The 16,712-nt window shown below is 39.9% G+C and overlaps 1 protein-coding gene across 1 annotated transcript in view; it reads left to right on the forward strand.

The window, feature by feature from the left end:
• ALK (ALK receptor tyrosine kinase) overlaps nt 1-16,712 on the forward strand; it is a 685,772-nt gene extending 669,060 nt beyond the window's left edge. The window contains exons 26-29 of the mRNA XM_087436965.1: nt 1,500-1,601; nt 12,328-12,462; nt 13,153-13,243; nt 15,615-16,712. Coding sequence (XP_087293091.1) covers nt 1,500-1,601; nt 12,328-12,462; nt 13,153-13,243; nt 15,615-16,295 — 1,009 coding nt within the window. The 3' untranslated portion in view covers nt 16,296-16,712. The remainder of the gene's footprint in view (nt 1-1,499; nt 1,602-12,327; nt 12,463-13,152; nt 13,244-15,614) is intronic.

The raw sequence follows: 16,712 nt of genomic DNA on the forward strand, positions 1-16,712 counted from the left end.
AAAAAAAAAAACACTTCTATTGCACTTTCTCTCACTCATCTCTTCCCAACACTTGCTTCTTCTTTGTCTAATTATTTACAACAGTGACTTGTTTCTTGAGCTGAGCAAGTCCCTCCTTTGCATGGTCACTAATTACACCTTCCCTGATCCAGGGGTAGAGTGAGGAGAGATGGTTCTGTAGAGCTTTCACTCTTTGGAGAATAAGGGGGACCCTGAAGGCCTCCGACAGAAGTGGTAACAATCTCCACGGGGTGAGAATGCTGATGGCGTCCTGTTACCATGGAGCAGCACACGGAGAATTATGAGTTAGGAATGTTTTTAACTACAGTCGTCTGCCACTGGTCTCCGCCACACTACCTCGGGACACTCCACTTGACCTTCTGTTACTACCCAGTGAGCTCCCCACCTCCAGGCTTCACCACCCTAACTTACCTCTGGAACCACCGTTCCCACACGCCCTGTGCAATTTCATGTGTCAGGGACGGTCTTCTGGGAGAGCTTCTTCACCACTCAGCTCCATCAGCCCCTTTCTATGACACTTTTCCTGTACCTTACCCCCCCGCTTCAACTGGAACAAATCAACTCTCCATTTGTGTCACTGAGCTACCTACATACCTACATCATTATATGTGTTGTTCTGCACTGCAACTGTTTATGTGTCTGTTTCTCCCACTAAACCGTATCCTCGGAAGAGAGAGACTATGACTTATTTATGTCCTTGGCACATGGCAGAGTACCTGATACATGCTAAATACTCAGTATATGTTTAATGAAGTAATTAATTAATCTAGGCAGCTGGCGAGGAGCTGCCTCCCAGAGCACACCCCGACAGGAGAACACAGGGCTGGGGGAGGAGCTGGCTTCAAAGGTATGAGTTAATTTATTACTTTTTATCAGTGATGTCATTAATGCAACTCACTGATAAAAACTAACAAATTAACTCCTATGCTTTTGAAGCCAGCTCCGCCCCCAGCCCTGTGTTCTCCTGTCGGGGTGTGCTCTGGGAGGCAGCTTCCCACCAGCTCCCAGGTTATTTGTTGAGTGCTTATACTGAACTAAACGCTGTATGAGTGCCGTGGAGGATCCAAAGTGAATAAGACACAAGCCTTGCTCTCAGTTCTCCCATTTTGGGTCTTGCATTACTGTGGATCGTCAGGAACAGGCTGTACTTACAAGGTTGCAGTAGTGTTATTCATTGTGAGTTATAATAAACAAAACCCATCAGGGAAATCTAACCATCTGCTAGTAGATATTTTAGTCATTGTATAGATGTTTTCTTTCATGCCTCCAGAGGGCTGTTTTGTCTCCTATTAAATGACCTCAAAGTTCTTAACTAAATGATCTGTGTTCCCCTACTCTCCTCCTGAACCACAAGAACACCTCATTAATTTCAATCCTTTAATGGGTAGACCTTGTTTTTCCACTTTCTCAAGTTGCCTGGAGCTTCCTCTCAGAGCCATCACTAGAACAAAGTTGAGTTTTCGTTTTCTCCCTCACAGAGCGAGCTACTACCGAAAGGGAGGCTGTGCAATGCTGCCTGTCAAATGGATGCCCCCAGAGGCCTTCATGGAAGGAATATTTACTTCTAAAACAGACACATGGTGAGTCTTTCTCCTGCCCTCCTCCAGGTCTCACCGTGGGCCTTAAGATGGTGCTCTTGGGCCAAATGATCCCAGATTCTCATGGGAGAGGGTAAGAGGAGAAGAATCAACACACCTCTACAACAGGGGCTCTCAAACGTTGGCATATATCAGACTCATCAGAAAGCCTTGGTAAAACACAGATTACTAGACCCCATCCTGAGAGCTTATGATTCAGAAGGTCTGGGGTCACTGAGAATTTGCATTTCTAACAAGTTCCCAGGTGATGCTGATGATGTTGGCTGGGAGACCACAATTGAGAGCCACATATAATTTTTTTTTATATATATATAACAACAAAGTTGAGTTTGTTCCAGGAATGCAACATTGAGTTAACATTAGAAAAAGTGATCAGTGAAATTCTCCATATTAACAGAATAAAGGAGAAAAGGAAATAATTATCAGCACAAAAGTGCTGCAGGTGATAGTGGTGGTCAGACTCATTCCACAGTTAAAAATAAGTTTGGAAAACACTGTCTGTACATTAGATCTCCAGAACTTATTCATCATGCATAACTGAAACTTTGTACTCCCTGACGGACACCTCCTCATTTCCCCCTCCCCCCAGCCCCTGGCACCATCATTCTACTCTCTGCTTCTGTGATTCCACATATAAGTGAAATCATGCGGTATTTGTCTTTCTGTGTCTGGCTTATTTCATTTAATGTAATGTCCTCCAGGTTCATCCATGTTGTTGCAAATGGCAGGATTTTCTTTTTTAAGGCTGAATAATATTCCATTGTATATATACACGCCACATTTTCTTTATCCACTCATCTGTCAAAGGATATTTACATTGTTTCCATATTTTGGCTATTGTGAATAATGCTTCAATGAACTTGGGAATGCAGATATCTCTTTGAGATACTGATTTCATCTCCTTTGGATATATATCTGGAAGTGGGATTGCTGGATCTTAAGGTCGTTCTATTTTTAACTTTTTGAGGAATCTCCATACTGTTTTATGTAATGGCTGTAAGAGCATCACATAATTTTAAATGGCAGATTGAACCCATGCTTCCCCCGAAAATACACACACACACACACAAAACACTAAAGGGAGTCTTTTTAGTTCATAAAAATCCGCAAAGACAACAACAATGACAAAATTTTGGAAAATGGAAAGTTTATGGACAAGTGATACCTTACATAGGAGACTAGAAGTTGATATCGAGGTTCACAAGCAGCCTGATTCACTCTGCCTAAGAGCCCCAGAAAGGCCCAGGAATTGAAGGTGCCTCTACTTCAGATGTTCAGCAGACAAGAAAATTAGTTACAAATATGTTTAAAAGGTAACTAGATCCTCTAGCCCATTCCCTCACCCCCGGCCCTTCCCCTACCATCACACAAGACTAGGGGCTCCCTCTCTGAAGAGGTTAAACTAAAGTCTTTCTCGTCTTGGGGTCATTAGACATCATCAAGGGTGAATTCTCTACTATAAGCAGGGATACAAGTCTACCAACTTAAAGGTATATGCCCCCTTCCTCCCCTCAGTTCCAAGAACGCAACAGCTAGGCAGGAGTAGGTTAGAGAATTCCTCATTGGAGGAACTGACCAAGAAGAGAAAAACTCCAGATACTGCAAGTGGTAGTAGGCTGAATTATGGCCCTCCAAAAGTATCAAGCCCTCATCCCATAAACCTGTAACTGTTATCTTATAAGGAAAAGGAGTCTTTGCAGATGTGATGAAGTTGAGGATCTTGAGGTGGGATAATTATCCTGGATTATCTGGGTGGGCCCTAAATGCCACCATAAGTGTCCTTATGAGAGAGAGGCAGAGAGAGATTTCACACATACAGAGGAGGAGGCAATGTGAACACAGAGGTGGAAGTTGAAGAGATGTGGCCGCAAGTCAAGGAATCCTGGCAGCCACCAGAAGCTGGAAGACGCAAGGAACAGATTCTCCCCTAGAGTCTCTGGAGGGAGTGTGGCCTGCCACACCTTGATTTGAGCCCACAATACTGATTTCAGATGTCTGGTCTTCAGAACTGTGAGAGAATAAAGTTCCGTTGTTTTAAGCCACCAAGTTTGTGGTAATTTGTTACAGCAGCCACAGGAAACTAATACACCCAGTGAAACAAGCCAGCCAGTTGCCTACCAGTCGACAAGCCTCATCTACATTGAGCTTCCCTGCAGCTTTGTAATGTCCCAGTCTTAAAATACGAACAGACAGCCAAGAATCAACGAATGTTTGAGAAAAGATTCTAGTCTGAAGGAGACAAACATATAAAAAGGAAGTTGGGGGAAGAAAAATGCAGAAAGCTTAGGAAAACTTTTAAAAACTTTAATACCCTCAGAAAGATAAATGATTGTGACCATAATCTAAGAACTAAAGATTACTTAAAACAATGTTTCCAGGAAATAAAGTTCTTAGAAATAAAAACATGATGACAGAGCCCTCGAGGAGATGGAGCATTGGTCCCCTGCAGCTTGTGTGGGCTGCACACAGCACGTCCTTTCAAAGAGCACAGGGAGGGGGGCAGGGGAAGAAAGAAGCCTGAGGAACAGGACCTCAGCCAGGAGAGCAAGGTCAGCTTCAACAGTGGTGGGTCATGTTGACAGTACATACCCTGGATATGATATGATGAAAATGGTGCTTAACCTCTGTGGTCTTTCTCCCCAGGCCCAATAACTCCCGTCTAATCATAAAAAAAAAAAAAAAAAAAAAAAGGGGCCGCCCAGTGGCGCAGCGGTTAAGCACGCGCGCTCCGCTACAGCAGCCCGGGGTTCATAGGTTCGGATCCCAGGCGAGCACCGACGCATCGGTTGGCAAGCCATGCTGTGGGTGGCATCCCATATAAAGTAGAGGAAGATGGGCACGGATGTTAGCCCAGGGCCAGTCTTGCTCAAGAAAAAAGGGGAGGATTGGCATCAGATGTTAGCTCAGGGCTAGTCCTCCTCACAAAAAAAAAAAAAAAATTCCTGATTGGACATTGTAAAAAAATCCCTGACCAGTACTCTTCAAAACTGTCAGGGTCATCAAAAACAGGGAAAGTCTGAGAAGTTGCCAAAGTCAAGAATAGCCTAAGGAAACATGACAACTAAATCTAATGTGATATTCTAATGGGGTCCTGGAACAGAAAAAGGAAATTCAGCAAAAACTAAGGAAATCTGAATAAACTACGGATTTTAGTTCATAATAAAGCCTTAATATTGGCTTATTAATTGTAACAAATGTACCATACTAATGTAAGATGCTAAAAATAGGGGGAACTGAGTGTGGGGTATGTGGGAACACTGTGTTATCGTCATAGTTTCTTTACAATCTAAAACTGTTCTTAAGAAAATAAAGTTTATTTTTTTAATATGATGATAAATATGTAAAAGTAATAGAAAGGTTGGATGACAGAATTGAATAAACCTTCTAGAAAATAAAACAACTATAAACACATGTGATATATAGGAAAGAAAAGAAAAGAAAATTAAGAGGATTAAACCATTAGATCCAATTAGCTGTCAGCTCCCAGAAAGAATAAACAGAGGAAATGAAGAGAATAAAAATATCAAAGAAATAATTCAAGAAGATTTCCCAGAACAGAAGGACATATATTTCCAGAAGGAAAGCATCCACCAAGTGCCAAGCACTGTGGATGAAAAGAGCCACACAGGAGCACATCAACATGAAATTTCAGACCAGTGGTGATCAAGATTCTGCAAGCTCCCAAGGAGAAAAATAAGATAATAGTAAAAAATAGGGAATCTGAATGGCATCAAAGTTCTCAACAGCAACGCAGGAAACCCAGAAGACCATTAGCAGAAGTCCTCCAAATTCTGAAAGCCTTGCGTTGAGATAACATCATAAGATGGTAGGGCCAAAATGATCAGGGTCCCCTTTCTAATCCATGTTTGAGAATGTGAGCAAGAGCCTTTGTTAAAATAAGTCACAGAGATTTGACTTCCCCAGACCTAGTGGATCTCAAAGTGTGGTCCTCGGATCAACAGCATCAGCATCACCTGGAAACATCTTAGAAACGCAAATTCTCAGCCCCCACCTCTGGCCTAATGAAATAGAAACTCTAGGGATGGGGCCCCGCAATCTGTGTTTTAAGGAGCCCTCCAGGTGATTCCACATGCACCAAAGTGACAGCACCACCAACCTACCCTATACAGGTATAGATAGTAATGTAGGTAATTAGGGAATTGTTCTGAACACACGCATATCCTATGACCCAGCAATTCTCTTCTAAGTGTCTACAGTAGAGAGAGGTTGGCACAAATAGACTTGGGCAAGGACGGTCACTTGCAACATTGTTTACAAAAGAGAAAAAGCAAAACAACCTAACTATCCTTCAAGTAGGGGATGCAAAAATCATCTGTGGTTTACTTATATCATAGGAAAGGATTCAGCAGAATAAAAGAACACACTAAACCTACATGTATCAACATGGATAAATCTCAAAACAACATTTAGTGGAAAAAAGGCAAGTTCCAAAAAGGGATAGGATATCATTTATGTATAATTTTACAATACAAAAATTAAGTCTGTAATATAGATTCTGTATTGTTTACGCTTTCACACATTGTGGTACATGGGAAGGCTACCTTCTAACTTCAGTGGCGGAGAGGGAGGGAGGAGAAAGGATGGAGGATGGGGCTTATTTTTATCTGGTTTATTTCTTCAAAAAGAGAGGGAGAACTGACACAAGGCAAAATATTAATATCTAGATACATAGGTATCTATTATATTACTTTTCCCTTTTGAATTTTAGATTGTTTCATGATTAAAATGCTTAAAGAAACAAATAAATTATATAACTTCAGATACTGATAAGTGCTCGGTAGACAAGAAGAGGATAAAGAGTGTCGGGGTGGAGGGGCCAGAGGAGGGAAGCTGTCTTACCACAGATGGTGGGCGAAGGCTCCACAGAGGAAGTGAGATTCTAATATTTGCATGACGGAAACGTACACAGGGAAAGATCTGCAAGAAAGGCTTTCCAGGCTGAAGGAAGGTCAAGTCTAAAGGGCCAGTGGCAGAAACAAGACCGGCTTGTTTGAGGAATGACAAGTCTTCGTGGCTGGAGCTGGTGAGCACAGGGGCCAGTGGTAGTTGAGATGGAAGGGGCAGGCAGGGGCAGAACATGGAGGGTCGTAGGACCCAGGTTAGCGGATGTGGATTTTATCCGGAGCACAATGGGATGCCCCTGAAGGGTTAGAAGCAAGACTGTGGTGTGATCTTTATTTTTTTTCTTTCTCCTCTTTTTTTTTTTTAGAGGTAACATTGGTTTATAATATTGTATAAATTTCAGGTGTACATCATTATATTTCAGTTTCTGTGTAGATTACATCATGTTCACCACCCAAAGACCAATTACCATCCATCACCACACACATGTGCCTAGTCACTCCTTTCACCATCCCCCCTCCCCCTTCCCCTCTTGTAACCACCAATCTAATCTCTGTATCTATGTGTTTTGTTGTTGTTGTTGTTGCTGTTTTTATCTTCTATTTATGAGTGAGGTCATACAGTAATTGGGTTTCTCCCTCTGACTTGTTTTACTTAGCATAGTACCCTCAAGGTCCACCCATGTTGTTGCAAATGGGATGATTTTGTCTTTTTTATGGCTAAGTAGTATTCCACTGTGTATATATACCACGTCTTCTTTATCCATTCATCCATTGATGGGCACTTAGGTTGTTTCCAAGTCTTGGCTATTATGAATAATGCTGCAATGAACATAGGGGTGCATATATCTTTACACATTCATGTTTTCATGATCTTTGGATAAATACTCAGCAGTGAAATAGCTGAATCGTATGGCAGTTCTATTCTTAATTTTTTGAGGAATCACCATAGTATTTTCCATAGAGGCTGCACCAGTTTGCATTCCCACCAGCAGCATATGAGAATTCCCTTTTCTCCACATCCTCTCCAACACTTGTTATTTCTTGTCTTGTTAATTATAGCCATTCCAACAGGCATCAGGTGATATCTCATGGGAGTTTTGATTTGCATTGCCCTAATAATTAGTGATATTGAACATCTTTTCATGTGCCTGTTGGCAATCTGTATATCTTCTTTGGAAAAATGTCTGTTCAGATCTTTTCCCCATTTTTTAATTGGGTTGTTAGTTTTTTTTGTTGTTGAGATGTATGAGTTCTTTATATATTTTGGATATTAACCTCTTATCAGATATATGGTTTGCAATATCTTCTCCCAATTGTTGGGTTGTCTTTTTGTTTTGTTGATGGTTTCCTTTGCTGTGCAGAAGCTTTTTAGTTTGATGTAGTCCCATTTGTTTATTTTTTCTGTTGTTTCCCATGCCTGATAAGACATGGCATTTGAAAATATGCTGCTAAGACCAATGTCAAAGAGTGTACTGCCTAGTTTTCTTCTAGAAGCTTTATGGTTTCAGGTCTTACATTCAAGGCTTTAATCTATTTTGAGTTAACTTTTGTGTATGCTGTAAGATAATGGTCTACTTTCATTCTTTTGCATGTGGCTGTCCAGTTTTCCCAGCACCATTTCTTGAAGAGACTTTCCTTTCTCCATTGTATTTCTTGGCTCCCTTGTCGAAAATTAGCTGTCCATAGATGTGTGGGTTTATTTCTGGGCTCTTGATTTTGTTCCATTGATCTGTGTGTCTGTTTGTGTGCCAGTACCATCCTGTTTTGATTACTATAGCTTTGTGGTATATTTTGAAATCAGGGAGTGTGAACAAAACCTCCAGCTTTGTTCTTTTTTCTAAGGATTCCTTTGGCTATTCAGGGTCTTTTGTTGTCCCATATAAATTTTAGGATTCTTTGTTCTATTTCTGTGAAAAATGTGATACAAAATCAACATACAAAAATCAATTGTGTTTCTATACACTAACAACAAAGTAGCAGAAAGAGAAATTAAGAATACAATCCCATTTACAATTGCAATAAAAAGAATAAAATACCTAGAAATAAATTTAACCAAAGAAGTGAAAGACTTGTGCACTGAAAACTATAAAATGTTGTTGAAAGAAATGAAGAAGACACAAAGGAATGTAAAGATATTCTGTGCTCTTGGATTCGAAGAATTAACATAGTTAAAATGTCCATACTTCCTAAAGCAATCTACAGATTCAATGCGGTCTTAAAAAAAAAAAAAAATCACTCTGGCTGCCATTGAAAATAGACTGGGGGGGGGGGGGCAGGTGGAGACGGGAAACCAATTAGGAAAATACTGCACATCTCTAGATAAGAGGTGAGAGGAACTAGGCATAGTGGTGGCAGCGGAGGCGGTTAAATTTGGTCAAGCTCTATCTTGAGAGTTTACAGGACTGCTGAAAGTTGGATGTGGAGTGGGAGGTGTGAGAAAGAGGGAGATCAAGACAACTCCTCAGTTTGCATCTTGAGTGGTACCACTGAACTGGAAAGAATGACGCAGGAGATGGTTTGGGTGCAGAAAGAGTTCTGTTTGTGCTTGTCAAGTTTGAGTTGCCCATTAAAATAGGCCAGTGGAGATCTTGAGCAGACTTCTAATACATGAACCTGAAGCAAACTGCAAAAGACAGCAGAATCAGCTGGCTGGAATTTTAAATACAACACAGTAACTTTTGGTTCCTATTTTTCCTAAAAGTGTGACCCACCCTCTACCACATCTGGAGACAATCTTCCACCTTCAGATTATAAATAAAGGAAAATAAAATTTAGCTTTAAAAGATGGATAAGCACAGCACAATTCGAGATTTTGAAACTTTTCCATCAGATTATCTTCATTGATTCAAATTTTAAAAATAACAATTTAATCAGCAATCATTTAAGCTATTTCTATAATTTCCAGTAGACTAAATTTAATACCAAGAGAAAAAAAGTGGGATTTTTATTAAATATTTGTTTTTATTTCATTTTGAATGCTTTGGTGTAGAGCTTTGGGCCTTGTTGGTCCTACTGAGGACAGGCTCATAGATGTTAAAGAACCATCTGGCATACAAAATATAGATTTACCTTATCTGTAGCATTGCTAGATAAAATACAAAATGGCCAGTTAAAATTGAACTTCAGATGAACAGCAAATAATTTTTAGTGTAAGTATATTCCATGCAATATTTGAAATACACTTATACTAAAAAAGTATTTCTTGTTTATCTGGAATTCAGAATTAATTAGTTGTCCTGTATGGTTATTTGTTAAATCTGACAACTCTGTTTACCTGAAATTATCAAAGTTCTATAACCAACACTACTTCTTGTTCCCTTGAACTCTTCTCAACTTAAAAAGTAAATTTGCTTATTATTTTATCTCAAAATGAGTTTATTCGGGAATAGCCAAAAGAATTGCAATTCAGGATGTGCATGCTATGGCAAACCATAGGCAAATCCAGCAAACAAATAAGGGGAGCTACTTTTATAGAGAAAAGGGGGAAAATGGAGGGGCTGTTCTAAAGGAAAATCCATTGGGGGAAAGTAACAGTTCAGGGTGGCAACATCTTCTCATTGGCTGAGCTGCTGCATTCTTATTGGCTGGGCTGTTGCCAGGTGGGGAGAGAAGTCTTCCTTCAGCAGTAAAGTAGCTCTACTTCCTGTCTAAGATGCAAGCAACCATCTTTTCCTGTTTGGTGTAATTGACGATGTGACAGGTGGTGAGAGCCCCTGCTGCAGACTTTCTCGACTCCAATTTAGCTAAGGTTTCTTTTATTAATTTCCACACTCTAAATCAAGAAAATAAACATCTATTTGCAGTCTATATACTGGTTGTCTCAAAGGATACTGCAATCTCTCTCTCTGTCTAAACATATAGCTAGAATTCTTTAGGCCTTGCTGCCAGTTCCTTGCATGATTTCGCTTATTTTGTTTTTCCTTGGGGGCAAAAAAACCACCAAACAGAGAGGAATAATATATGTGCCAGGCAACTTGTAGGTAGCAGAATCATGAGATCTAATAATGTATTCCAGTCTGTCTTGGATTAGTTGTATAATAACCTCTGCTTCAGCCTTCTCACCTGAAAAATATGGAAAACATCTTTGCCCAAGCCTCCTCACAAGAGTCTTTGAAATTTCACCAAGGTGATGTCAATAAAAGTCCTTCGTGTTCCTTAGGAGATGGAGGAGCCATAGTTCTCTACAATTTTTGAGGTAATATTTATTAACATCAGAAAACTACAACCAGATACAAAAACAAAGATAAGCTTTTTTTGTCAAAAAGCTAATTATAAAATTAAAGGTTTAAAATTAAAATTTTAGTCAAAATATCAAAGGAAATGATTTTGGAATATGGTAAAAATCATTTTAAGGTTCATTTAAAACAAATAACAAATGAGAAATCAAGTATGTTTCTTTAAATAAAGAGAAATAGGAAAAAGATGCCCTACCAGATATCAAAACATAAATACACAAAAATTAAAACAGAATGGCATCAATGTAAGAGGCAGACAAATAGATGAAGTGAATAGGTAGCCCAGAAACAGACCTATTTTTACTCATAAGTCAATAGGTAAGGGGAAAATTATTTTAGGAATAGTGTTAGAAGAGTGGTTGTTTGGAAAAATAAATCAATTTAGATCCTTACGTCATACTATATACCAAACTAAATTTCACCTGGATTTGAGAAGAGAGAAGAAACAAATACAACTAGAATAAAATAGCAAATATTCATCTAATTTTTGGTGAAGAGATGATTGCTAAATCTATAAAATAGATGGAGGAAATCACACATTTTGTTAAAAATAGATATGACTACCTAAAAATAAAAATCTTTGGTATTTTTATAAATAAAAATTAGAATTAGAAAGCAACTTACAGAAGTATTTGGTTTTTAAATAAAAGGTTAGCATCTCTGATATTTAAAGTATGTCTACAAACCCAAAAGAAAATTGACAGATATCAAAACAATATGTGGATAAAAATGGGCAAAAGATATGAACAATTCAAAGGAGAAAAAAATGAAGTGAATTAATAAATATTTGAGAAAACACTCAATGATGTTAATTATCAAGTCATTAACATAATTTAAAATATTCTATTTTTTTAAAAAATTAGCAAAAGTTCTCATTTTTAATAAGAATACCCAACGTTAGTGAGAGTGTCTGATGCATTCCTGCATAATGCTAGTTGATGATCAGAGTGACACATTTGGAAGTAAAATGGACAATATGTGTCAAGAATTTTTCAGTGTTCATATTCTTTTGATCTAGTAATTCCATTAGAATTATCCTAGATTTTACTAGATTATTCTAATCCTAAATTTGGGGAATTTACCCTAAGGAAATTGTCCTTTTAAAAAATGCACAAAGATGTTCACCACAGTATTTTAAATATTTAAAAAATTGAAAATAATATGCAAATGATAAGGCAAATTATGGCTCAACTATTCCATGGAATGTTTCACAGCCATTTCAAATTCTGTTTGTATTAGCACAGAAAATGTTTATGCTATAATGGAATGTGTAAAAAAAATTAAGATTCAAAATTGCATATTGAATATAACTGCGATTATGTAAAAAAAAATCTAAGCACAGGAACTCAACTAGAACAAAAAGATAACATGCTAACAGTGGTTGTCTTTTTATGGAACACTGCACGTGGCTACTTTCTCATTCTTTTATTTTTCTCCAAATTAAGAATTCTCTATTGTAGAAATATGTGTGATAAAAAAATTAAAATTTTACGTGTGTCTGTGTATGTGTGTCTGTGTGTGTCCCTGTGTGTGTGTACGTGTATGTCTGTGTATGTATCTGCCTGTGTGTATGTGTATCCATATCCATTTCTTCTGTCCTGTGCACAGGTCCTTCGGAGTGCTGCTGTGGGAAATATTCTCTCTTGGATATATGCCGTACCCCAGCAAAAGCAACCAGGAAGTTCTGGAGTTCGTCACCAGCGGAGGACGGATGGACCCACCTAAGAACTGCCCTGGGCCCGTGTACGCCTCTTTTAGGAACATTTCTAGAAATTACTAAGCACAGTTTTCCTTTTCTGAAAATATCTGCAGCCACATATGCTTTTTCCTTTTAAGATGAAGGGCAGGTGGCTGAACTTGTTTAGTATGCCCCAAGATAGTAACGTGTCTGTGACTTCAAGGAGATGGGTTAGTCTTCCGGCCCCTGGAAAGCAATAATGTCACGCCCAAAAAGGTATCCATGGTCTGGCTGGAGGCTCAGGCTCACACTCCTCAAGCACCTCCTAGGAATTTGTGTCCCAGACTCCACTCCAGCTGCCCTACACCATATGTCTGAGTCTCCTTTAAGTATTTCCATTCCCTGCATTTTCTGCTGTCCTGTCTGGCATCCCTCACCTCCTTCCCACAAGCAAGATAGGAAATGTAATTAGAGTATTCTGCCCCAGAGGTCATTTAATTCAGGAATGGAATGAGAGGAGCCATATTTAATGTAAACACCAGGATGTCTGTCTTAATAACACCTCTACACCTGGGCGCGATTCCTTGGCCCATCAGCAGAGGGCAGCATATGCCAACCACATGGGACCTAGATGAGTTGCCACCCTCCAAGACAGTGCCACCTCTGGTCCCATTTAGAAAAGTGCTGGGGGAAAAAAATGTATTTTTCATCCTTGTTTCTCCTGACTGTAATTAATGTGCTTACTCTTCTTTTAGATACCGGATAATGACCCAGTGCTGGCAACATCAGCCTGAAGACAGGCCCAACTTTGCCATAATTTTGGAGAGGATTGAATACTGTACCCAGGTATAAACACTTTTTTCCCCCTTGACCACTATTTATATGGAAGAGTCTTAAAGATGGCAAATACCAAAATGTGAAATAAAAGTTAAACCAGCCAGAAAATACGAGTTATGATCATGAGAATGAATGTTTATCTATAAAGTAAAACGATTGGTATCTCAGTTTGCCTGTTTTGTAAATAAATACTAGTAACTGCTGCTTTCTTCACCAGCACGTGACACAGTGGCAGAAACTCAGTAACATTAGGGAACCAATTCAATTCATAAGCATTAACTAAATCCCTCGTGGGTGCCTAATGTTTTATTAGACAAAACTGGAGCTTCAAATTAGTGTTGAAAACACTTGCTCTCAAAGAGTTCATAGCCTGGCTGAAGAACTAATAATGTGAAATAATTAACAATATATAACTGTTAAATTATATGTCCAGTGTGTTAGAGGGATTAAAGGAAGGAAAGGTCAAAGTAATCTGGAGAAATGTTAACATTATCAGTAGCATTAGTATAGCATCTGTAATACACAAATCACTTTTCATGTACTCATTTTATCCTCAGTGAGGTACATAAAACATCCCCATTTTGCAGGTGAGGAGTTGAGGCTTAGAGAGGTTGTCCAAGCCACACAGTTTCCTAGCAATCCCGCTGGTCCCTCTGCAGATCCCTCTCCCATTTCCTTCAGTAATGGCTCTAAATTTTCCCTTTTCTACCCCATTTTCAGCAGACAACTATGCCTCCTACCTCCTCAAGAGTGGAGAGGCTATCAAGTGGGAATCCCCTCGGTTTCCTCCCTGTGTCTGCATCTCACTCGTCCTCACCACCTTCCTTCCCGCCTCAGTGGAAGTGGTGGCCCTCCTCCCCTTCAAGGAGAACCTCTCTACCTGCACCACCAACTGCCCCTCAGGGACCTTCATTCCACCAGTTATCGCCCCTCCACTGTGTCTGCCTCCTTTCCCTCTCTCGGCTCTCATTCTGCCAGAATATCTAAATTTTGCAGAATATTTCGGAAGTCTAACAATAAACCACTATGTCTCTAAATTCCCTCATCTTAGTCATGACAAAAGACCTATACGTTTCAAACTGCAGTCACTTCTTGGCCTCACGATTCCATCCTTTCGGGTCCTTTCAGCTCGGAAGTAAGCGGACTGGCATTTATCTGGATGGACTCCATTTATCAAGTTATTTGGGGTTCCTTCAGAGAACTTGGTGTTCAGTGGCATTTTCGGTTATTATGTTGTAATATTAATGCAATATACCCACTTAAATATATATACTTGGGAGTAATTTTTCTCCAAAGTATATAATATCCCTTTTTAAAAGTAGGTAGTTCTATACAAGCATATTTTGACTACTCACTATAGAAATTAAAAATTAGCAGAGAAGGAAGTAAAGAATAAAAGAGAATCGGGAGGTAGGTTTTTTATTCTTAAACTCTTTATCGATAAATACTGGACCAATGTGCTTTTCTGTTAAACTGAAGTAATGGTTTTCCCAATTTGCATAAAATATTAAAGAATTAAATTTCCCTAAGCTTAAGTTTCCTTCCACAAATTTCCCTCATATCTCTGGCAACTGTTTTTGCTTTTCTATATTACAGTCTATTGCTGTAAAAATGATCTAGCACAAAGTTGTTAGTTTTGTAAATGGTTTTCCTCTCAGCACTTCAGTATTTCCTGGGTTTCACTAAGGGCCTCATTATATACAAAATAAAGAACAGAGTGGCTGCATTGTGCTATCTGCACATGCAGTGATATGATGGCATAGAAGGAGTCATAACCCAGTGTAACCCATCCAAATATCATAAAAGTGGGAGGTAGCTAGGAAGACAACAAGAGACAAACCTTGTATAAGCCAACAGGTGTGTGTCTCTCTCCCCTCTCCTCTCTTCTCCGCCCCTCGCCCCCACCCATGTGCGCATGGATGCACACGCACACGCACACATGCACACACACACAACCTGAAGTCAAGCAGACAGACTTTTCTTTTTAGTTGGAATGATTTTATTGGAAATAGATTGGAATAATTTTTTAAACTAATTTATAATTTTTTTTAAATCCATTAATCTGTAAGATTTGCCCAAAGGTGGTCTCTGCAAAGCCTTTCCTGACCCCGGTCCCTACCCCAGGCAGGTGGCTGCTTCCCAGCAGCTGTGCACACTTCTTTTACAGCACTTATCCTCGAAGCTCTCCAAGGATGAGGATGATTTCCCATTTGTTTCTTATTTCCCAGTGCCTGTAAATTAATATAGTCCCAATAAACAGTGAATGGTTTCCTCATCTGTAAAATAAGTTTGGATGAGATCATTGCTAAGATATCTTCCAGATTCAACATTTTTTGTCTGTGATTCAAAGTTTTAATCAGTTCTTTTCTCCTACCTGTAGGATCCAGATGTGATCAACACTGCTTTGCCGATAGAATACGGCCCCCTCATGGACGAGGAAGAGAAAGTGCCCATGCGGCCCAAAGACCCTGAGGAGATTCCTCCTCTTCTAGTTTCTCCTCCACAAGCTAAAAGGGAGGAAGGGCAGGATGCCCCGCTGCCTCTGCCTTCCACGGCCTCTGGCAAAGCCGCGAAGAAACCAACAGCTGCAGAGGTCTCTGTTCGAGTCACTAGAGTGCCAGCCGTGGAAGGGGGACACGTTAATATGGCATTCTCTCAGTCCAACCCGCCATCAGAGCTGCACAAAGTCCAGGGATCCAGAAACAAACCAACCAGCCTGTGGAACCCAACTTATGGCTCATGGTTTACAGAGAAACCCGCCAAAAAGAACAATCCCCCAGCAAAGAAGGAGCAACAGGAGAGAGGAAACCTGGGACGTGAGGGAAGCTGTACTGTCCCCCCTAACACTGCAACTGGCAGACTTCCAGGCGCCTCTCTACTCCTAGAACCATCTTCGCTGACTGCCAACATGAAGGAAGTGCCCCTGTTCAGGCTGCGTCACTTCCCATGTGGCAATGTCAACTATGGCTACCAGCAACAGGGCTTACCTTTAGAGGCCACCCCTGCCCCTGGAACTAGTCATTATGAGGACACCATTCTGAAAACCCAGCCTGGGCCCTGAGCCTGTCGGCACTCATTTCTCTTCCTTGGGAACCCTGAGCCCATGGAGGAGGGACAGGTAAAGGCTCCTCCACAAACCAGAGACCAAATGTCACTTTTCATGTTGTGCCAACGTGTTTTGAAGTGCCACATAAAAAGCTGTATTTTCAAAATGCTTTAGAAAGGTTTTGAGCATGGATTCATCTATTCTTTCAAAAGAAGAAAATATCATAAAGACGAGTGATAAATACAAGGTTGCATAAGCTGTTTATGCATGGTTGCTGTACACTTCCTCATGCTTCTTTCAAACTGTGTGCTCTGCTCAATGCAGTCAGAATTAGCTGCTTATGTGTTTCATAGGTGTTTCCTTACCTTGTTGATGTGGACCTGGACCACTTGTGGGGAGAGAGAACAGAAATAAAAGAGTTATTTGTAATGA

Source organism: Ceratotherium simum, chromosome 11 (assembly GCF_057802395.1).
Source record: "Ceratotherium simum simum isolate JZ-2026a chromosome 11, ASM5780239v1, whole genome shotgun sequence".
NCBI classification, from domain to species: Eukaryota; Metazoa; Chordata; class Mammalia; order Perissodactyla; family Rhinocerotidae; genus Ceratotherium; species Ceratotherium simum.